At 35.8% G+C, this 24,149-nt stretch overlaps 1 protein-coding gene and 1 long non-coding RNA gene across 3 annotated transcripts in view; one reads left to right on the top strand and one right to left on the bottom strand.

Moving 5' to 3' along the window:
• Positions 1 to 2,933: 2,933 nt before the first annotated feature.
• On the top strand, positions 2,934 to 22,334 carry LOC113545129 (cytosolic phospholipase A2 zeta-like). The gene is made up of 20 exons (XM_034308364.2): positions 2,934 to 3,197; positions 4,963 to 5,035; positions 5,756 to 5,892; positions 6,492 to 6,620; positions 7,636 to 7,676; positions 9,107 to 9,149; positions 9,680 to 9,731; positions 9,873 to 10,012; positions 10,478 to 10,570; positions 11,410 to 11,444; positions 11,531 to 11,669; positions 13,912 to 14,048; positions 14,463 to 14,685; positions 15,381 to 15,495; positions 15,639 to 15,776; positions 15,899 to 16,006; positions 16,422 to 16,592; positions 18,116 to 18,285; positions 19,374 to 19,560; positions 20,686 to 22,334. Exons 1-20 carry the CDS (start codon positions 3,192 to 3,194, stop codon positions 20,913 to 20,915), a joined length of 2,367 nt encoding a protein of 788 aa, XP_034164255.2. The 5' UTR covers positions 2,934 to 3,191; the 3' UTR covers positions 20,916 to 22,334.
• LOC128319147 (uncharacterized) overlaps positions 11,592 to 24,149 on the bottom strand; it is a 30,692-nt gene continuing 18,134 nt past the window's right edge. The window contains exons 2-6 of one of the 2 annotated variants that reach the window (XR_008302556.1): positions 17,975 to 18,279; positions 16,872 to 16,947; positions 15,928 to 16,086; positions 13,972 to 14,045; positions 11,592 to 11,677 (exon numbers count right to left, since the gene is read on the bottom strand). This is a non-coding gene — a long non-coding RNA (uncharacterized LOC128319147). The remainder of the gene's footprint in view (positions 11,678 to 13,971; positions 14,046 to 15,927; positions 16,087 to 16,871; positions 16,948 to 17,974; positions 18,280 to 24,149) is intronic. The other variant, XR_008302557.1, reaches the window with a different exon arrangement.

Here is a 24,149-nt window from a genome sequence, read left to right as displayed (position 1 = left end):
AGAGTAAATACCACTTAATTAAACACATATAATTATATTTCACTTAATTATAATTACTGCATTTAAAACATTTCAAGAACTTTGCCAAGTAAAATATAATTAAATGGGATATCTTGGACATCCTAATGTATGGGGTCAGAAGTGAGACTAAACACTTCATAATATACAATTAATTCGTGAAAGAGAAAACTTTATATAATTGTAAATATTTCATTGTGTAATTACACAATCACCACATTAACAACAACTGGAAAGTTTCATTGCCAAGTTCTCCAAATGTGGTTAAATGCACCAAAGTTCACCAATAGTGTTGAATCTGCTTCATATTTCACCAACAATTAGTGAGCATGTGGAAGCACAGACTTCTCTTCATGCTGTCTTGCAATGTCTTGCACCTAATAGACCTGGCTTTGTCTTTCACTCAATCACTTATTCAGTCATGATGAAATAAAAGAGTTGTAAAGAAATGAAACAGAAATGATGAGTCCCATTCCCTCCATTTCTTATTTACACCCTGCCTGTGCACATACACCTGCCATCAGGTCAATCCCCAAGCATGAGGAACGCTTTTAACATAATGAACATCATTTATCCTAACACTTTTTCTGTGCTGTTACTATTGAGCTCCTGATTGCTTGAATTTTCATTGTATTATATTTATTGATATTATTTAAAGTTATTTGCACTACTGTTAGCATTGCTACAGTCATTGTTTTTGCAGAAAATGGCCTCTGTTTAATCCATTAATCTCTACATTTAATGGAATTATCCACTTGGGTGGAAGCCATAAGCTTGGACAAGTTTAACTCTTTTAGTTTTGCACTGGAAATGTGCCTTTAAGAGCTATCTATAAGTAATACAAGTTTACAGCCAATAATAAGGGTGGGGGATACAACACAAATGTCATACCACTGTATTTGAAAACATTTGTACTATACACAATATTTTCTTAACAATCTTTAACTGTCTATTTGGGGTGAGCCCGTGCCCACTGCACTGTGCATGTAGAAGTGGTCTTCTGCTATTGTAGCCCACCTGAAAAGAAGTTTGTTGTGTTGTGCATTCTGAGATGCTCTTCTGCTCACCACGCTTATAAAGAGTGGTTATTTGAGTTACCATAGCGTTCTTGTCAGCTTGAACCATCTGGCCATTCTCCTCTGACCCTCTCTCAGGCAAGGTGTTTCAGCCTGCAGGACTGCTGCATAATCTTGGTTTGGAATGGTTTTTCGCACCATTCTGTGTAAACTGTTTTGTGTGTGAAAATCACAGGAGTTTCTGAATTACTCAAACCAGCCCGTTTGGAACCCACAACCTTTCCACTGTCAAATCATTCAGATCAAATAGATAAAATGTTCCAAAAAGATACGCAGTTGGGTTTTTTCTTTCACATGGGCATAAAAGAGTTGTCAGATATGAAGCTCAAATACAGACCACATTCTTTAAGGCGATCCTTAGTAACTGTGTGGGCTATGGTGGTTTAAATTAGGCTACTAGTTTATTTATACTTTGGGAAATAGAACAAATAAATTGGGTACAAAAGTATCACAGGCAGGTACAAACAAAAAATAACAACTGCAATAGCGGGTTTGCAACAGTCCTGCACACATCTCTCAAGTGATATGAGGTTCAAGAACTGACGTGATGTTTCATACAAATGTCCTTCATCAACTCTGTACATCCTGTTTCCCTGGAACTTTGTGTAATATGCCAAAAATTTACTACATCCAAAAAAAAGTTTCTTTTACTACCTCCACTGTCTGTACTGAAGTACGCTGCACTTACTGCCTGGATCAAAATATTAAAATTACATCATTATATTTCCCAGCCTCAGCCCATAACTAGTATTTCACTTGTTTTATTCACCTGCTTTCAATGATATTAATATATTAATGGCATTCAGTAATACAATTCATAAAATATTTACAGATGTTCATGTATAACTGAAATTATTGTGCTCATAATGGCTGTAGTTTTCAGCAGTGCAATGTATTATTAAGATGTTTCTATGTCAGTTCTGCAGCATTTCAGAAAAATCACAGCAGATCTAAATAGTTGCTTGGATGAGAAGGATTTTTTTTATTTCGATTTGTTAGACAACTCTTGCCACAATACCAAAACAAATAATTGTAGCTCTTAAATCAAACTCAAAGTAAGAGATAAAAGAAACACTTTTTAAAGCCCTAAATGATTTAGCTTGTGTAACAACTCATAATTAATATGGTTTCTTCTTTAAATGAGTATAGCACACTATTCAGAAAGCTGGCTTCAAATTTGATCATAAAAATTTAATAGGAATAAAAATGTTGCTTATTTTCTTCCACTGATAGGTGTTTTGAAAAAAAGGGTACGAGGAGTAATACGTTTTTGTTTATAATGAGAGCGAACTTCAGTAAAAATCTTGCACCAGTAGTGTGGGCCAAAGGGAACAGAGCTCCATTTGCTTAAAAAAAAAAAAGTGAGCTAAAGGTAATCCGATCATCTATCCATCCATTCAACTACCCATCCATCCAGCCATCCATCCATCCATCCATCCATCCATCCTTTCATGCTTCACATGACTGGAGTGAACATCCTGCTGGTTTAAGAGATTTGAAAACCATTGACTTATTAAACAAATATAGACATAAATAAGTGTCAGCATTATATCATAGATTATGTTAGTTTTATGTTGCTTTGTGGATTTTTTTTCTTCCTGTCCCATCTGTTCCTTTTGTCCTATTGTTTTTTGTTGCTGCCCAGGGATAGCAGATGAAAATTAGTGTGCATTTTGATTAATGTGCATTGTCCTTGTTAAAAAAAATTAATCAAGTAAAACTAGAAAATGCATAAAAATCCATTAACAGTGTGTCTTCAAGGACGGGGAGACAAAATGAGATTTTTTTGCACTCTCTTGTGGAATGTTAAAAAATATCAGGTTACAGACAGTACCGAGAATCTTTTGCATACAGAAATGGGTGTTTCTCAATGACTACCTGCCCTGACGTGTCGTTATCATCCTTCAAGAGAGGTTATATATAAGAGGTCTACTCTGACATCTCCAGGATAATATTTTATCATCCTTCAAGAGAGGTTATATATAAGAGGTCTACTCTAACATCTCCAGGATAATATTTTTCAGGGTTTTTGGTCCTTATCAGCTACACAAGGTGCTTCTCCTTTTTCCTTGGCCAAGGAACATTTTGCTGTTATCAATGAAGGTACTAGTTTCTGTTTCTATTTAGTATTAGTGAGTAATGAGAATGTTGTGGTATGATGTAAAATACTATAAATATACCTACAGTTGAAAAACATGAACATGCCTTAACATGTTGTATGCAGGCACTAACTGATTAGGTATGTCAGAAATAGTATCATTATTAACTGAAACATTTATCAGGACAGAAAAATTTTGGAAGACTAGAAAATTTAGGAAGAATGTAAAGAAAGAAGTACATTCGAGAGCAGTGATGGAGAAAGGAGTTAATATGCAGTCCACTGGAGAATATCATATAGTATGATCCGGAGTATGTGGGAGAAATGAACATACTGCATCACATTATGTCAGTCTGTCTATTGGAAACATGTCAAGGCATTTTCTGTTCAAACAGGTCATTGTGTAGAGGTGTGTTATCAGAGAAAGTGAGTAGAACAGAATACCTTTACTGTCATTAAACCTGGCAGTACAATGAAATTTAGTGTGCATCTCCCACATAACCCACATAAAAGTACAGACACATAAAATTTGACATTTAAAAGGAACAATACTACAGCAGTGCATAAATAAATGAACAGGTAGGTATGGAATAAAACAACTTTGATATAAAAATGAACAATATTGCACTGGCTGCGGTTTTAAACACAGCATTATAATATAGCCCTTGAGAGTTGTCGGGAAAAAATGGTGAAAGATTGCTAGGAGGAGGTGGGGGCAATGTTTTGCAGAGTTCAGCTCAGTGATGGCCATAGGGGAAAAACTGTTTCTGAGTCTAGAGGTGTGAGCATTTATAGCCCTGTAGCGTCTTCCAGAAGGCAGCAGGGTAAAGAGTTGATGACTGGGGTGGGTACAGTCTTTCCGTATACTACTAGCCTTATGAGGAGTTCGTGTTCTCACAAACAATTATTTTCTTGGCACAGTTTATAAATCAATTTGCAAACATACCATGTTGTGGTATGCAGGTCAGGATACTTTCTATAGAGGAGTGGTAGAAAGGCTTAGAGGACAAGTTGTTATTTTTTTTAGTGTCCTTAGAAAATAGCCATTTTTGTCACAGTGCTATCAGTCCATGTACGGTCCTTGGTGATATGGACAAAGCAATGCAAAAACAGACCACAGTTATAAAGTTATGAAGTCAAAATCCATTTAATTTCCCACCTATTCATGTTGGGAACTGTACTTGAAGTTTAGTTTGCTGGAATCTGGAGAAGTGATGAATAAATATGAAGGAAAAACATGAATCGGAGTGACTTTCTATCTATAAAATCTGTCATTTTTGTCTGTATGTATCTGTGTCTAGATAGCTTCAGCACCCATAGATAGACAGACCAACATCTATTTATCCATCCATCCATCCGTCTATCTATCTATCTATCTATCCTTCTAGACTTTCTCTATATGGCTTCAGCAGCCATAGATAGACAGACAGACATCTATTCTTTCTTGTCTGTGTGTCTCTAGAAGCCATAGACAAACAGACAGAGAGAGAGAGGGGGAGAGAGAGAGAGAGAGAGAGAGAGAGAGAGACAAACAGACAGTCAGTCTTTTCTACGTGTCTGTCTGTACATTGCTTCAGTAGTCACAGATAGACAGAGACAGACATCTAATCTATCTTGACTGTCTGTCTGTCTGTCTGTCAATAGCTTCAGCAGCCACAGACAGACAGACAGACAGACAAACAGAGATGTTCAATCTGTTTTATAGAAATGTTTAAAGTTTTATGTATCTGATGCATTTCGTGTGTCTCCTTGTTTTCACTTTTTTCCCAGAGGGAAGTGGCACCATGTTGGGACCTCTCGGTCACAGTACTGCGAGCGAAGTGCAGCCATTCACATGACTACTGTACGTGTCACAACACGCACACTTTAAATCTGTTCAGTTAAGCTTAACCTCATAGAATACAATGGTTATCATTGAAGATCATTAGACATGCTGTGAAAGTTTGAAAAACTATCCTACCCTATCATGAGGCAGCATGTGAGGGTTTTTCATAACACTGTTTATCAAGAAAAACTGGACATAGTTATATAACATGCATTGTCAGTTTGCCTAAATGTGGAGTTGGCCATTTGTAACACTTTTCATAAAATCTGATTAAGTAATGTGGAGATTCCAGCAGATTTAAAGAAGATCTGCTCAGGGAAGTAACTCAGGGCTCTGCAAGCAAACAAACATCCAACCAATCGCAACAAGAACGTGTCTCTACTCACTACGTTTCAGGCCATTCTAACCCAAGCATGTTTTAGGAGGGTGTGGATTTGGAGGGAACCCTGACAGAAGGAGCTGTATTCACTTGGATTTTCAAAATGTCAAGCTTACTTTTGCCAAGTCATTAGCATGTGATGGTCAGAGGGACAGTGAGTAGCATTTCAATTGTAATAGCTTTACGATAACTCTGACCTTGAGGATACCATTTTGGTTATCTATGGGAAAATTGAATTCCCTGTGATTAGCGGGCCTAACATCGGGCTTTGGTGGTCTAAGGTGCTTTAGACCTAGCTGTATAAAGATTGCTATACAAACAATGTAACAGTACATATATTGCTTTTCTACTCACTGCAGTTTCTCAGTCTGACCTCTATGTGACCTTGTGTATGCCCACGGCCTCGGTCCATACCGTGAGCACTAAGAGCATTCCTAACTGCAACGCACCTGAGTGGAACGAGACCTTCCACTTCCGTGTGAACAGCCATGTCAAGGTGAGACCCCATGCTCTGATAGCTTGTGCTAGTCTGTGAGAGGTTTTCTTTTTGTTACAAACTTCATATAACAAAACGAACACCAATATTCAGATATATGGTACTCCTGATTAGCTGGATCAAGTGTGTTAGTTTATCATCATCTCCAGGATACACGTCAACTCCAATCCCAGGGGTTTCCAGACACCAAGCACTGACTGCTCTGCTAAATTGTCTTAATTGGGTAATTTGGTAATTAGGTGGATAGTTATAAAGTCCTTCATTAACTGCAACAAAATTAGATGCTTTCAAAGTCCTTGAAGTTGTACACAAAGTTGTACACTTACTTGCTTTTGCTTTAGCGAGGCTGTATTGTTAGAATATGCACTTCCTTATTTAATTTATATAGAAATGGCTTATTTTAGTGATTTGTTGTATGGAATCCTGCACTTCATTATATATAGACAACACTGTCTCTCAAAAGTATCTTGTACTACATCATAAACATACTGTTATACTTTTAGAACTGAGCTGAATAGTTCTAACTGCATTGATAAAACACAAACTTTCATATCATGCTTTAAAAAATGAAATCATAATACTTTTTTTTCTTACTATAGAATATTCTGGAGCTGAACGTATATGATGAAGACCTTAGGCAAGACGACCTCTGCACTAGGCTCTTCTTCGATATCTGCACCCTCACACCGGGCAAGAAGGAGACCAAGGTCTTCATCACTGATGAAAATGTCAGTACATCTAGACTCTACTGTATAAAATACAACACCATGCTGATATTGAAAATTGATCAATGATGGAGTGGTGTGATCCCGTCACTGATTATTTTCTTATAACAGCATGTCCCGAAGTGTTTTATTCCTCTTATACGACAGCAATTAGACAGTGATTACTAAAGACTGACAACTCAAATTTTTAACCATTTAAAGTTACATTTAATGTTGTGGAATGTCCCTGAAACAAAGTACTTCCTGTTATCACTAACATTATAGCAGATATAATCAGTCATTCCTTCACTAGTCTTTATTTTTCTTTCTCTTGAAATTAATAAGACAAACAAATGCAGCTTGTCACATTTTTGAGAAACTAAAGCCATCTCTCTTTAAGATTTGTGTGTGTTAGAAAACTTAAGGAAAAGCATTGCAAAGCCCCAACACTGGAAACTCCTTTCAAAAATGTTATATAACCGTCTTTTTTTAAACAAGAACTTTTTAGAATGAGTTCATTAATATAAACCTGTGATTTGCCTTGCAGTCAGAACTACTGTCTGAGCTGCTGGTAGAGGAAAATTAATCACCGCATTCTGACCAATCACAACTGAGAATTCAACAGCGCTGTGGTATAAAGTTGGAATTAACAACTTGTCATTGTTAAAGGAAGGGTCTAAAAAGAGAAAGAGTTCCAAATTTGTGTTACTTGTAATGAATGTTTTAATACTTAGAGTTCTTTTAATACATTTTTAAACTCTATTCACATTGTGTTACATGATAAAATGTACATGTTGCATGAAATAATAATTCTTATCTACTGACTATACTGGCAAAACTGCAATGGTACATTAAACTAAATGTATAAAGGGACTTTATAATCGAAACTAAGGGAGTTAATATCATGTTTTATTGTTTTGATCACACCAAACCATAAAAGTGGTGACACCTCTCCACATTAAATGTTATCCATTTTGACTAGTACTGATGTTTTTAGTGGTCAGCTGTTTACAGGCTGCTGTTCTGCTTGTGATTGCAGAAAAAGGATGAGCTGTGGGTGGATTTCGAGATCACAGAGTGGTAAGTGACAGACAAATCACTCGAAGTATTGCTGATGTCATTTGAATTAGAATTATTAATCAACGAACAATAAAAGGAAACTAAAGGTAAGATGTAAATAAACACTTGACTTCTTTGTTACTCAGATTGTAAATCTAATTCACACCATGTTTAAAACTCTAAACATAATGTATTATTTCCTCTTATGTGATTGTATACCATGCATGTGTATCTGAGATAATATTGCATGACATTTAGGAGAACCATTTTACACTTTATGAAGAAGAGGACATAAAGTTTACATAAGGTTCAGCAATCATTTGTAGAGATTTTATAAATACTATAACTTTACTCATAATTTCCTAGTTGAGGAGAATTAACTTTGATTTATATTTCAAGCTTTAGAGTAGACATTTTCAAGGTTAAAGGACTTTACAAATCTCATGTTAATTAGCTTAGTCATGTTGGAGCAGATACAATCACTAAACTGTTCTGTTACGAAAAGAGAGTTCATAGTTTACTGAACTCTGTTGTGGTGTCAAAAGTCAGAGAGCAGGCCTGAGTCTGAATACCACTTAATTATACACATGAAATACTGTATAATCATGTTTTAACCACATTTTATCAAGTATTAACCACAATTGGAAGATTTTCATTGGCAAGAAAATAACATTCATAAAATGTGATGTCCTGTAGGTGCCAAGGTACTACTCTATTGTATTTAACTTAATTAGAAATATTTCACTCACAATAACTGCATTAAACACATTAGGAGAATGTTAATTGCCAGGTGGAATATAATTAAGTGTCGTGTCTTGAGGTCAGGAGGCAGGACTGAGGCTGAATTCCACATATTTATTTCACATAACTAAGCAAAATTTATCTCGTTTAATTATACTAATAATTATAAATAATAATTACCTTTCATTGCCAAGTGAAAAATTAAAACCAAGGAACAGAATTGAGGCTGAGTACTATCGTAATTTATATTTTATTTAATTGTGCAAATGTGGTTAAGGAAAAAAAAATAAATTCTGAATACCAGTATCAGTTCTGCTTTATATTCCAGGTAGAAGCAGAAACCTTGCTATTGGTCAGTGCCTATATGAATTCACTCATTCATTTTCAGTAAGCGCTTTATCCTGCACAGGATAGCAGTGGATTCAAAGCCTATCCCCAGAACACCGTGCATGACACAGGAATACATGCTCATTCATATTCACACGTACGGGCAATTTAGCATAGTCAATCTACCTACTGGTATGTTTTTGGGAGGTGGGAGGAAACCAGAGGAAACCCACAGAGACATGCATGCGCAAAAACTCCACAGAGACAGTAACACAAGCTCAGGATCAAACTGGAGACTCTGGAGCTGTCAGATGGGAATGCTAGCGTCTGCAACACAGTACCATCCCAGTGACTAAACAGACCTTTTTATTCTTATATTACAGCCCTGAAGCATCTCGAGAATATCTCTCCAATGGAGTTCTTGTGGTAAGAGTTATTTTAATTAAGCCATGCAACGGGCAACACCACAAGTTCCACATACACTACCAGCATGACAGCATGCTCGATTGTTATTTTAAAAAAAACAAACAAAAAAAAAAAACACCCCACTGTACAACCACACAAATGAAACGTATAGGATACGGCGACCTATCCATACTGCAACCCATACTGCACACTTATCATCTGCTTGCACAACTAAGCGGTTCATTTTCATCTAGAAACATAGCACCCAACTGTACAACAGTCTCATTTAAACATGGGATGTGTACAACTGAAATCCTTTACAAAAAAACATCTTGATGTTTTATAAAACATCACTGCATTCCAATTATTAAATAATCCTGAGTGATATATTATACTGTTGAATTCATAGATATCAAGTTATTATAGTAATACATGATGAGCATGTACAATTAACGCTGCCAAGTTTCCTTGATTTATGTGGATGTGGTGCATTCAGGGGAAACCATTTCTAAAATTTGTATACACCAGACTTTTTCTTACTGTGATTTTAGGCAGCGCCGCTATCCATTGTGGAAGTGAAGATAGATAAACTACCGCCTGAGGGTAAGAAGATTAAAACTGTGTGTCCAGCTTAAACTATAAAAGTCAAATCACTGACCTCACAGTTTAATTAAATGACAATGCATTTAATTGTAGACAGTGTGTGGCACTGACCTCTATAATGTGTGTCCGTGTGTATTTCAGTGCAACAGAACATGCTGTTAAAGTTACGAGGGGCGTATATTGAAGATCAAGTCATCTCAATCTCCAAGAAAAGCAGCCTCATGCAGACTCTTCGCTACTACATCAACAAAGATCTGGAGACCAAGATTGAACTTCAGGCGGTAGATATTTTTAAAATCCTTAGATGTGCTCCTATATTACATTACATAACAAATTTCTTTTCAGGGTAGAACAAAGCGTGAAAGGGTGCTGAATGCTACAGTGCAAGTTCTTTGCTATTTCTACAGTTCTATAAGTAATACTACTCTTCTACACCTGAATATAGTAATGATTTATAACATTTATATTTGGTGTCACTTTTGAGTCTGGTTCCAGTCAAGGTTTCTTCTTCATGTCGTCTCAGGGAGTTTTTCCTTGCCACTGTTGCCTCTGGCATCCTAATTATGGATCTAAACCTGGATTTCTGCCAAGCTGCTTTGTAGCAAAGTCTACTGTTAAAAGCACTACAGAAATAAAATTGAATTGATTTCAGTCTTTGTGATACAAACACATGGTTACTTGTAGATGTGTTTCTTTTACTTTTCTTATATGCCTGTTTATAAATGTGTAATCTTTTTTCGGATTAGGATGGGAAGGAAGCAAGTCCAGCTTCGTCCCCTGCATCCCCGTTGTCCCCTTCATCCACATCAGAGTTCACATTCTCTTTTCCTGCAGTAAAGGTGACAACTAACAGTAACATAGCAACAGCGTCTGTTTTCAAGCTCACCTAGCAAAATGGTTTAAAGTGAATTTACTTCTTATAATGAAGAGTAATTCTTTCTTCTGTATAACCCATTTTCCCAGCATACTCATATTAATGCAAAGGTGACAGCACATCTAAAATAACATCATATGAATGCCCTTGATAGAAAAAAAAAAAATCAGAAATAAAAGAACTATATATTCCTGTTCAATATGGATCTACCTTTCCATTGTGAGTTAATGTTGATCTGTTGCGTTTTCGGTTTGTAAAATGCCACTGTTTACATTGGATACATCAGATTTCAATACTATTAGAATAATTAAAAAGATTTATACAGCTGTAATTGTAATTGTTATCATAAGTATGCTGCAGTCATTCATTCCATGCAACTTATTAATGAATACAGATTTACTGTATTATTGTATGTCTAATTTTACATGGAGTGAATATTTTAATTCATGTGATCATTTTTTTTAGACATATAAAGATTTACCAAAATGACAGCAGATCATGCTGAAGAAAGCTGAATTAATGTACCATTAATATAATCTTAAAATGTCATGAGACATATTTAAATAAATAAATAAATAAATTATAAAAATAATAATAATTTTTCCACTTTTTCAAAAACAGTTAAAATCAGAAGGTATTTTTACATTGTTTTGACAAACTACTGAAGAACAAATCAATCAAAAAAATATTCTATCAGCTTTGCTACCCGAATAATATAATACTTATCCTACGGCTACAGTGTTATATATCATTTAATGTCATTTGATTTAGCAGTAACTTCAATCTGTTTGTTTTATTCTACAGGAAACTGTAAATTTGCAGGTGAACACAGTAGAGAGGTATCAGATTTTTGTACATTAACAGTTATTGGTTTATAGATAATTATTATAAACTGTCACATATAATAACATGTATATGTGTGTAGCACTGAGGAGGACATGAAGGTACGTCTGGATTTTGACATACCTGCAGAGGAGAAGGCTTTTCTGGCAAAGAGGAAAGAGGTGGTGTCTCGTGCGCTGCAGAAAATACTCAACCTCAAATCTCCCCTGGATCCGAGTAAGGTAATACACTTTAAACACAAACAGATTGACACACATTATTAAATAAGTACAAGCAATGAAAAATTAACATCTTTCACTGTGGCTGACTGGTGCTGGAGATCAAACTAACATGAAAGAGGTGGTGCCACACCCTCGAACGTGGTGAGGTGAAATTTGATAAACTATTCAAGATATGAAAGCTGGAATTTACAAATGTTCCTATTTGGGATATTTGAGAAGAATTACATGGGTGTATACAGTATTTCTCTGCTAGGTATTAAAACCATGGAGTCTAATATACAGCCTAGTTAGCATAGATCATCTGTATAAACTTAAGTTGTGGTTAAAATGACAGATCATAACCTCTCTATTCTCACCTCTCTACTCTCTCTCTTTAATTTCACTTTTTCCCCAATAATCTGTAAAATTGTGACTCTCTATGTACCTTATACAATTTTATTTCCTTAAAGCAAACCTTGTCCACAGTAGTGATCATTGTCACTATCATTAGTCACTATCACTAGTCAGATCATTTGGCCTCAGCTCACCAATAAGAGCTGATTCTTTCAGCTCCTAAATGACTCATTGCCATTTTTGCCCTAATACACAAGACTACATACAGGACATTTTTAACATGCAGTAGTGTAATGAGAGGATCCTGCTTGTATTAATGCCTTATGCACACAGTTGAGAGTCAAACACCCTTCTAAACAACAGCTTAGATGTTAAAAATTGGTTTCCTTGGACACATTCTGATTAAATTACACGGTATTGTAACAGCATTACCTATATCTACCAAAAACGCTCATATATGTGAGTCGGTTCTCAACATTCAACTACAAGAGCAGACTCAAAGAACCGACTCAAGGAACTGCCTCGTTCACGATAGACTCATCAAATAAACAGCAGCACTTTGAGTCACTAAAAAGTGTCGGTTATTGTTCAATCAAATGTTTCCACTAGGCAATGTGTATAAGACAGCAGTAAAATCTTAAAATACACATCTACATATTAATCTGCATGCTATAATAATATTACCGGATCAATAATATAGGCTAATATTGCTAAGTTAATCCATTAACATACCAGAATACTGAAGGATGGTCTGTCATCTCTTACGATTTAACAAAAGACAACTGTTATTGATTATACTCAAGACTAGACTCAAGATTATACTCTAGATTAGACTCAAGACCTAATTTCAGTCTTATTTGAACATTTTCTGCAAATATTTTCTAGGTTTGTTGCACATTTTACTGTTTGTAAAACTTTGCTAGCACCTGTGCTTAGCATTCAAATCAAACCAAATGAGCGTAGCAGCAGAAATTACCTTTAACATGCCAACAAATGAGCAGAAATTTCATTTATGACTTATAAAAGTCATAAACTGTGAGCAGAGTAAAAAAACGTGGTCATATTTTGCCAAAAGTCAGACATTATCAGCAATGCTGAAACAACCCAATAGCTAAATACAAAGCACATAGGGATTAAATGTCCTGCCTTCCAGTATAGGAGAGGTTTTAAAATAGATTAAAAGGTTTTAAAATGGTCCTAAAAGACTTATTATTTTTTTATTACTTTCAGAATAATATTTAACCTGTTAAATCTTTCCATACAATAAGTTTTGGATTACAGTTTTCTTTTTAAAACATTAAAATGAGGCAACAAATGTGTGCTAATTTCTATGTAACAAAAATTCATTTATCAACAAATGGATATTACTCAGAATGTTGGTCAGACTTTTATAAAATTTGGAAAGACATAAGCACTTTTTCTACATGCTGTGATTTTTCAGCTTGTTCAGCTTAGTTGGGAAATTTATTTTGTGCTTGTCAGGGCACCAAAGCCTTGAATATGTCCAGTGTTTAATTATCTGAAAAAGAGATAGAAAAAAGTCGCTGTTCAATTCACCTAGCTTCACGTAGCCACTCCACCTACTGGCATGTTTTCGGGAGTTGGGAGGAAACCAGACAACCCGGAGGTAAACTTGCGCGGACATGCGGAGAACATGTGAAACACAGCCAGTAACCCAAGCTCAGGATTATACATGAGATCCTGGAACTGTGAGGAAGAAACGCTACCCACCTCCCAGCTAACACATCTTATAAATAAAAGTGTGCTTCTATAAATGAAATAAAATGACCTGAATCAATTGGACAAACATTGCTAAGTAGTGAACAAAACATTAGAGGGAAATATAGTTTTCTGTAAAAGGGCTGTTTACTGACAGAGGGTGTGTGTATGTGGGATTGTGCATGTTTAGGTGCCAACAGTGGCTGTGGTGTGTTCAGGAGGCGGCTCGAGGGCCATGACGAGCACATACGGCTTTCTGAGAGGACTGCAGCGTCTCGGCTTGCTGGATGCCATCAGCTACATCACCTCTTTGTCTGGCTCCACCTGGTGGGTAGTAAATAGATCACAGTCACTTACACAGATTCCACGTTTTATATTTACTTTGCTCTTTAATATGAGTGCTCACAAAAACATACAGGTATAGATTTGCATGAGATCTGCATGAGAGACTTTCTCATATAATACTAAAGACCAATTCTCACTAGGGGATTTTTCTATACATATGTTGCCATCTAAAATATTTTACATATATCAAATATATAACAATCAAGGTAACAATGGAACACACACTTATTTTTGCCTTATTTTTTAGCTTTATTTTATTTTATTTTATTGTATTTTATTTTATTTTATTTTGGTTGTCTTTTTTCTGGTATATTTCCTTTGGGTTTTTTTGAGCCTACATTCAAAATTGACATAGAAACAAGTTTATGGAACTAAACTACTCTTTCTCTGCATCAGGGCTAATGCGTATCTCTACAATGACCCACTTTGGTCAAAGAAAGACCTGGATGAGGCAATTGTATCTGTGAAGAAGGAACTCTCTAAGAGTACCAAAAGTCTGTTTGGTCCCAGTCGGCTGAAATATTACTATTCTGAGCTGCGGCAGAAACAGAAGGAAGGTCACCCTGTCTCTCCGATCGACATGTGGGGGCTTATGATAGAAAATGCCATTTATGGAAAGGTCTGGTTCCCTGTTAATAAGTAAATCAAATTGTGATCCATATTGCTGTTGGAGTTGTACGGATATTTTTTAGGTTTTAATTCAGTCTAGATAACAGAAGTCAAATATCCAATCAAATGATTTGTGATTGCTGCTTATATTTGCTCTGTACTGGAATATGACTTTGTTATGACAGGATAGGGGAAGTTCTATCTTGATCTCTGAACTCAAATAATGTTATCATCTACCATACATTTTTTTAAATATCATTTCAAAAGGTTACAGAATGTAACTGGTCTTGTATAGAGGACTAACCAGAAGACTAAATAATATACAATACCAGATACACACATGTAATCACAGAGTTCAGTCATATATTGGTTATAAATGGAGAACATCAAGGGGCCAAAAACAGAACCTTGTGGGACACTGTATTGCACTTTTTTAAAGCTATGAAAAACTCCTAATAACTTTAACGAACTGGTAACAAATAAGATCTAAACCAGGCCAGAACACATCTGTGTTTTTCAGCCTGTCCATTAAAATGTCTTGGACAGGAGTGTCAAATGCAACACTCATGCCCACAGTACCATAACAGAAATATATCTACAATCTAAGGTTGATTCCACCCACATCTAGTTCTTGTTCTTCTATAAATTCTGGTTTATCTGAATAATGAAATGTTTAACACTTAGTATTTACTATCTTTGCTTCAGAAACACACGGCTACACTGTCTGACCAGCAGGAGGCAGTCTCCGAGGGCCAGAACCCTCTCCCAATCTACACAGCTGTCAACATGAAGAAGGACACTGGCGGCTTCTTGGTGGCTGGTAAAGACTGCACATTAAACCTGAGACTTATAGTTCAACCTGCCGTGATCTGAACTCTGCTGGCTGAAGTGTAGTAAAGTTTTGGCCCCACAGGCATATACATAACAGGTTTAGTCAGGTAGTTTTTTACTCCTTTTTAACAGAGTGGTGTGAGTTTACTCCATTTGAGGTGGGATTCCCCAAATATGGAGGATTTGTGCCTACAGAATATTTTGGGAGCGAGTACTACCTTGGTCATCTGGTTAAGAAACTACCAGAGACACGGGTCTCCTTCCTTTTGGGTCAGCGTTGCATCACTACACCTCACGAATTCTCATTAACTACATTATGTGTCATACTAAGTGTACAACCACACATATGTGTCATGTCTAACTAATACTAATCCAACAAACTGCGTGCACAGGCATGTGGAGCAGTGTCTTCTCTGCTAACCTGATGCAGCTCTGGAAACATGTCACTGGGGCGGTGCCGTCCTGGACTTCATGGTTGGGGGAGGATGTGTGTAGCATTGGTAAGACTGTATTACTGACCTCAATTCTCTCACCCAGTCTGTTCTTCTTCCTGTGCTTCCTGTGCAACATTGCATGTTTCCTTTTAAGGGAAGATGAGATAATGCCAAAAGTCTGTCTAAAATTAGTCAAAATATTGTAAACAGTGAAAAAAGGAATAAATCAAATCTCATGTCATTGTTTTTTTTTTTAGATCACCATAGACATAATGTATAATGTATAAGATGAACAGAGCTCATTTAAGCCAACAGAATACATGTATTTATACAGAAGTTGAATATGACCCCATACATCAATACATTAGGACTGTTTATTTTGTTGTATGCATCAAGTATTGCAAACTGAATGTATCTTTCTAGCACAAGTGATGAAATCAAAGAGTAACTAATCCTCAGTGATGTGTGTTCTGGTACATAGAGACAGATGATAAACAGTCAACGTTGGACACCTTGTGTCTCGGTTCAAAGGCTTCGACACTGAGCAACTTCCTGCATGGTCGTCCCATCATCTACAAAGTGTACAACTTCCTGCGAGGCTTCTTCCTGCACAACATGTACAGTGAAAGCTCCACCTTCAACACCTCTAAAGGTCATTTATTATTGATTTATTTACATTTTTACTATACCTATACTTGTGGTCATTTATGTAATTTTTATATTGTCAGTTCGTCTTTCTTTTGTTTCTTTCTTTTTTTTCTCTGCCCTCGTTTTGTTTGAATGTCCCATTTTGTATAGTAAATGTGTTATATAGTGTGTATATAATGTATAATAAGTGTGTTGTTTGTTTCTTGGAATGAATATTGGCTCATAAACATTTCTCAACAGAGGAAATTGAATTTATGATGAGGAGTGATAATTCTGAACACACCCGACTGAACAGCATTAGTCCTCCCACGTCTGTACACTGGGCAGTCCGACCTTCCGACTTCAATGTATCACTTCCACTGGTTTCAACAGAAGACACAAGACTAGTGAAGACATAAAATTTTGCCTATCCATTTTTGCATTTGCATCTTTGCAGATACACAGTTATTCAACACTGTGACATTCAAAGTTAATCTCTTTGGGAATTTTATCCCAAGTTTTCTTATTTAGCACAGATTTCACGTGATGAGCTTCATGTGTCTTAAGTTTGGAAATGATGGCTGATTAATAATGACTTAATAATGTAAATTAAAAAAAAAAAAACAATATTCTGATTAATTTAATAAAACTTGATAAAAGCTTAGGTTCTATATGTTGTGATATAAAAATACTGAATATAATTACATGCCTATGACCATCAGTTATCATCATGTGAATGGCATGATGTCGTGAGTGACACTGTTTGGGTAATTATTACCATTTGTATTTTAAAAAGTTCATAAACAAGTTCATGTTTAACTTTTTAAATATATAAACCAAATTAATTTGCCATGGCTTTAAAATGGCTGCATCTACAGGCTCCAACTATATGTTTTACTTTTCCTTATTAATATAATCATAATATTAATATCATACAATGTTAGAAACTACACAGTCAAGTCTGTTTAACATTATGTAACAATTTAACATTAGTAAGAGCAGGTCTGTAAGAATTTCAACATGTATTATATCTTGAAAGATTGGCTATATTTGAGGTAAGTACAAATACAAAGTTCTGTAAATTCATGTGCAAACTATTCTTTCCTGAGTATGTGTGAGTAAATTGGTGTAGGACTATGATATTTAGCTACTAAGTTGAAAGAAAAAGGTTATATAGTATAAAGCATGGGGAAGCACTGCCGTAATAATCATCTGCACAATTAGAAGCATGTGGTCTTCACACTGCAGTTATGTAAACATTTGCCCTTTCAATGATGGGCTAGCAATCAGCTTAATGTCATTTTTGTTCCACTGCCAAATACACAGATGATTTGTGTGTGTAAGTGTGTGTGTGTGTGTGTGAGACATGACGAGCAAATAACAGTCTGTGATTAGTATGATACTTACATCAAGGAGCATTTCTTGTCTGACAAAGCATCACGATATGTCTGTATATGTATGTTCAATTGAAGCTGCAAACAAATGTACTTTTTCTGGCCAAGCAAGAATTATAATTTCTGTTCTGTTCTGATTGTGTGCTGTTTGCAGAGACACACCCGGATGTGTTTCCAAACAATCTGACCCCCACGGACCCCACCCTTGGCATGGTAGATGCTGGATTTGACATTAACGCCGCCTTCCCTCCTGTGCTGCGGCCACACCGTCACGTCGACATCATTCTGTCACTCAGCTGCTCCTGGACTACGGACTATCTAAAGGTGAGAAAAATGAGCAGACATTCAGTGTATTCAGTCATATTTGACATATTTTGCTCATTCTGTCATATTTAGCCCATGACTGTGAGCATAACTAGTTTAAAGTGAGAGAATGAGCACAGACTTCTGGGTACTATCGGTAATACTTTACACCTTTGCGTATTTATTTACATGCACCAGATTTAAAGCAGGCTTCAATTTTTTCCATGTTTTCTTTTTCATTACTGATTATACTGATCCTCAGGATACCAGTTTTATTGGCTGAGTATGCAAGGAATTTGTCACCGGTTTACAGTGATACCAAAAAACACTGGACCTACTTGGTCATAGGACATAAGTGGACAAAATTTACAACTATGCATAATTTACAGTTTACATCACAACATGAAGTATTACAATTATACTATTACAATTTTAATAGACTCTTGAGCAAGTCTGCATCGCACAGAGATCGATATTGCACAGAGATCGAATATTGCACAGCACAGGATTAGTGAAACAGAACAGAAAGTAACAATATGCGCCCCCTTTTTATTCTCTTTATTAATATATCACCTTCTCACACTCAACCCTGCTTTAGAGTAGGGAAAAAGAAAGTCAATAACAAAGCTAGAAATTTGTGTGTAGTAATTATTTTAGTGATACAGTGGCTAGAGTTGCTGCCTCACAGTTCAGGCCTCCGCGGTTTGATTCTGTTCTTTCCGTGCGTGTTCTCCTCGTGTCCTTGAGGTTCTCCAGTTTCCTTCCACCTTCCAAAAACATTGGTGACTCTAAATTGCCTCTATGTGTGAAGGTGTGTGTGATTGTTTGAGTGTATGATTCCCTGCGATGTACCAACATCCTATTGAGGGTGTATTCCTCCTAGCACCCAGTGTTCCTGGGATAGACTTGCCAGGATAAAGCAGTTACTGAAAATGAATGAATGAATGAATTTGATTTTAGTTTACGATTTTGAAATAGCAGTTTTTTATTGATACATACTGTGTCTTTTCATTTCTCGTCCCTTCAGGTACGCAACTGAATTAAACATGTATTTTTGCGTGTGTTGTGTGTCTCTGGTGCATATTTTTGTCTACTTTCATATGTGCCAGATCCTTAAGGAGACTCAGGAGTACTGTGCCGCCCGCCAACTGCCTTTCCCAAACATAGACTCCAGCAAGTTTGATGATAAGCCCCCAAGAGAAGTGTATGTGTTTGAGGATGAGGAGAATCCCGACGCTCCCATAGTGATCTACTTCCCGCTGGTCAACATCTCCTTCAAAGAGTATAAAGCACCTGGTAAACTCAAATCATTCACTGGCCTACATTATTTAGGCAGTGGGAAATGCTTTGGCATCATCTTTTTTTTTTACATTAGAGAACCACAAAACTCTGTGGCTTTATTGAGCTTTAATTCTCAATGGGTTGTTAGATATCCATAAAGTGCTTTTCGTAGTAGCAACTGGTATGCACCAAGCCACATAACTCTTACTGTAGCTTCTGATTCAGACTTAGCCTGAAATTCTCTATATAAATGTATAAAACGCAGTCATTTTATACGTTTAAATATGGAAACTTGGGCACAAATAAGTCCATACACATATAAAACACATACTATCAATAGAATGACAACTGCAGACAAATTAATGAATACACAATAGAATATAAATAACTACGTAGGACATAATAATTACAGACAACAACAGTATCAGCATCCGGATGAATGCAGATGGCTTAAAAGTGTGCAAAACTGACCAGACTGTTGAAACTGCATCTGACGCATACCATGTGATGCAGCAGAATATGAATGTACTAGTATATAAAGACATTAATGTATTAGAACTACTTCAGCAGGACTTTTATTGCAGATGCTCCATAGAATCTAAGCCTAATAATAAAATAATATCATTTTATTATATATTTTATTGTATTAAATAATAATACATTTTTTTAAAAAATGTGTTATTTAAAAAACAAAGCTTTTTATAAAGAGATGTTTGTTTACATTTATCTCCAGTGGTAGTGATTTGTAACAGTCATAAAATTTTCCACTATTGGAAAGACTCCACACTTCTGGATTATATGACAAGCTGTGTTTTCTTTTGTTTTTTTTTTTGTTTTTTTTTTCCCTGAGAGAATAAGAGAGGCTAGTGGGAACAACTGCTTATAGCTGCTACAGTGGAAGTGATAACAGGAACTAATTTGTCTCATGGATGTTCCACAACATTAAACACAACTATAAATGGATAAAAAGTATGATGTGTTGCTATTACTAAATTAAGAAATTATAATCATTGGCAAATTGCTATGGTATACGAGGACAGTCTGAAGTGAACTTGGATAACAGAGTGTAAAAGATGCTAGAAATTTTAATCCAAATGAAAAGAACAGGAGCTGATACTGATGTGTATGTTTACTCTGCAGGAGTGAAGAGACAGGGAAAGGAGGAGTTAAAGGCCGGAGATGTTGATGTGAGCACTGGATCCTCTCCATACGTCACATCAAATCTCACATATGCGTCGGAAGACTTCCAGAAATTGGTGGAACTCACTTGCTATAATGTCTCCAACAACAAGGAGAGCATTGTGTGCGCTCTAGAGAAAGCTCTGTACAGAAAAGGGCTTGCTAAGAAAGCTTCTAATGAAGAAAACTAAAAGCGTACCGCCCTAAAAACATTTGCATGTTGTTTGATTTTTGCTAATCAGCTACATTTTAAATGCATGTTTAGTAATTTTATAACTTCTAACTCTAAGATTTAAGGATGGCAGTAATAGAGTAACCATAAAGAAAATATGCTTTATTGCAACAAAGTTATTGTAGCGGAAACTAGAACTCTGTGAATTATCTTTATTTACACCACTCGCTTTGTGTTATCTTGTTTAAATCAAATTCATTGGAACTGTTACTAAGAGGGCATGATAAGGAAGTACAGAAAGAGCTCACCACTAAACTCCCTACAACTTCCTGCTGTGAAGTATTAGACCTCTTTTATATCCACTTCTGCCTATATCCATCTTCATTTATTAAATTAACTTGAAATGTTCTGGGGGCAAGTAAAGTGCTTCTGTACCAGGTTTTTAGTCCTATAGCTGCAAACTCTTAACACAAATATTCTCAAAGCTTGTTTGTTTAATTTTGCATTTAATTAGCTTTTTATTATATTAAACCATCTTTTTTGTAACTGAGTTTAGATTAGCTTTGATTGCATTTAAAAAATCTGCTTTATACCATGCTAAATTCTACATTGCTTAATTGGTCAGAAGGTGTTGCGTAATATAGAAAGTTATAGTAAAAACTCAGACAAAGATTTGTATGTTTGTCAGACAAAGATTAGTATGCACTTTGTGGGTTTGTTGGTGACATGAAAAGCTGCATTTTTTTTATCTTATTAACTTCAAGAGAGAGGAAAAAAGAGAGGCTGGTGAAGGTAATTATTAGGTATTAAAGTGACAACAGGAACTAGCTTGTTTGATGGATGTTCCACAAGATTAAATATAACTATAAAAAGATACAAAGATAAAAAATATATAAAATGTGTTCATTAATAAATAACGGAATTAATGTTGGCAAGTTGTTGTGGTATTAGAGGAATAAACCGATTTGAGATGTGCTGTTCTGAGTAAATAATCAACTTCAGGGTGGTTTTCTTACTTATTCCATCATATATTTTTTTCTTTCCTTTCATCTCATTGTATTTCAGCCAGTTTTAATTGCCTCGTAAAGCCATTTGTAAACGTCTCTTTAAACAGTATGCATGTTATGCTGTAAACATCTTTGAATAGCAACTGTTTTAATCTCTTAAAGCTTCATAAGACATTATGTCCTTCAGCAGCTTGCACAGCTGATGGACATAATGCCTTGCGTCTAAAAATAAAAAAAATGTTAAAAAATTAACATTTTGATAAAACCTTTACTAGTCAAGTTAGCATTCTCCGCTTGTGATATGAACATACTGTATGTGATGTGATACTACATGCAGCTGGTAAAAATGTATTTACTTTTTATAGCTAAGTAAGTGGGGCTCCTCTAAACACTGGTCTACATTAACCCATCATCAATAAATAAATGTAATTTCAGACCAAACTTTGTGTCAGCATGCGCTTCATTTCAGATTTATGCTGTACGTTTACCGCTCAGTCTGCTGCGGTTTACGTTCTTTATACACAAGACATGTACCATATGGAGTGTACTGTAGAAGTGAGTCAGGTGTACTAGTAAAGGGAAAACAATAATATGAGCAGGATGACTCCAGGAGCAGGACTGGGAATCACTGCGATATATCACAGTCTATCCCGCACACGGAGTAGACATGTCTACACAAGCCAAACACCAAAAACTTTGTATAAACAAAATATAGTTCTTTAGTGATTCTTTAGCTTAAAAGGTTCCCTTATTTGTCCCAAGCCGAATGTGATGACATCACCCTTGTTCCAAAAGGCATGACGCGAATGCCTCGGAGGGCTTTCACATAAATATTTACACTCTGGACACTAAGCAGGCGAAGATCCCGTCGACACAACAAATTAGCTTTGACTAGGAGAGTGTTCTATTAGCCAAGATTAGAAAGTGGCCTGTGAAGTGGCACAGCAGCAGCAGCAGCAGCAGAAGCATCGTAAAACGCCTCTCCTAGTTTGGGCTTTGTGTGTTTAGGGAGTCTCCTGGTGTTTAGTGAAAGGTCCCCTACCACAGACCATTATGAAGATGTATTTCAACTAATGACATGAATACATTTGGCAGGAAATTTGATCTAAAACATCTTACAAGTCAATCTTGCTCTTTTTTTATATCACTTGTGAATAAGATCTGAAGGTTTTAATCTCCTCCACCAGAGGCACGTTATATAAAATCACAATCTTTTCCATGAGACAGCTATTTCCTTGGAACTGGAGTATTTTCTAGCTGGCTGACTCATACGCTGCAGGGAATAGTTCAAGTGCGAGTCAGAGGGCCACTTTGGATGATGCCAAGCAGATAGCACCATCAAATAACAGAGATGTTACCTTTAGTCTTCTTTGATATCCTGTCCATGAAAACAGGAGCAACATGAAAAAGAGAGTGAGCTCGACAAATGGAGTGTGTGAACTCGACAAGCAGTTTTGCAGTCTATAAACAGTTAAAAGGTATAAGGAGTCATTAATTAATAAATGAAAAATTGTAATTGTTGGCAAATTGCTGTAGCATAAGAGGGGAAAAACACTTTGGGACATGCTGTTATGGGGAAATAATCAACTTTACAGTAGTAACAGTAACTCCGGATGTAACAATACACAAAATCCAAAATATGATACAATACGATATATATATTGTATTTTGAATGCTGGAAAACCAAAGAATTTGTGGGACCTGAAGGATTCTTCTGAAGAACAGCAGGCAGTTTAACTGTTCAGGACAAACAAGGGACTCAGGAACAACTATCAGTAAACAAAAAACACAGCTGTGGATCACTCAGGTAACAACACAGTATTAAGAATCAAGGGGATGTAAACTTTTGAACGGGGTCATTTTTATAAATTCAACTATTATTTTCTCTTGTTGACTATATGTAAACATCTTTTATGTGAAATATCTTATTCAGGTCAGCACTAAATAAACAATAACGTGCATTTTGTATGATCCCTCTTATTTTGGTAAAATAATGAACATTTTGCAGATTCTGAAAGGGGGATGTAAACTTTTGACCTCAACTGTATAATATATATATATATATATATATATATATATATATATATATATATATATATATATATATATATATATATATATATATATTTTTTTTTTTTTTTTTTTTTTTTGATACAGCAAAAATAAGCATTGGCTGAATATGTGCCTTAGGTTTCCATTTTCAAGGTAGCAAAAGATTCAACATTATATATGGAAGTATTTTCTGG

Source organism: Pangasianodon hypophthalmus, chromosome 10 (assembly GCF_027358585.1).
Source record: "Pangasianodon hypophthalmus isolate fPanHyp1 chromosome 10, fPanHyp1.pri, whole genome shotgun sequence".
Lineage (NCBI taxonomy): Eukaryota > Metazoa > Chordata > Actinopteri > Siluriformes > Pangasiidae > Pangasianodon > Pangasianodon hypophthalmus.
The sequence above is the reverse complement of the archived record's forward strand: the minus strand, read 5'-3'. Positions and strand labels throughout refer to the sequence as shown.

What these genes read in the sequence shown, in the direction of transcription:
- LOC113545129 (XM_034308364.2), top strand. An exon ending in CAGCCATTCACATGACTACT is followed by an intron (nt 5,036 to 5,755) that starts GTACGTGTCACA and finishes TACTCACTGCAG; the next exon opens with TTTCTCAGTCTGACCTCTAT. An exon ending in TCTTCATCACTGATGAAAAT is followed by an intron (nt 6,621 to 7,635) that starts GTCAGTACATCT and finishes TTGTGATTGCAG; the next exon opens with AAAAAGGATGAGCTGTGGGT.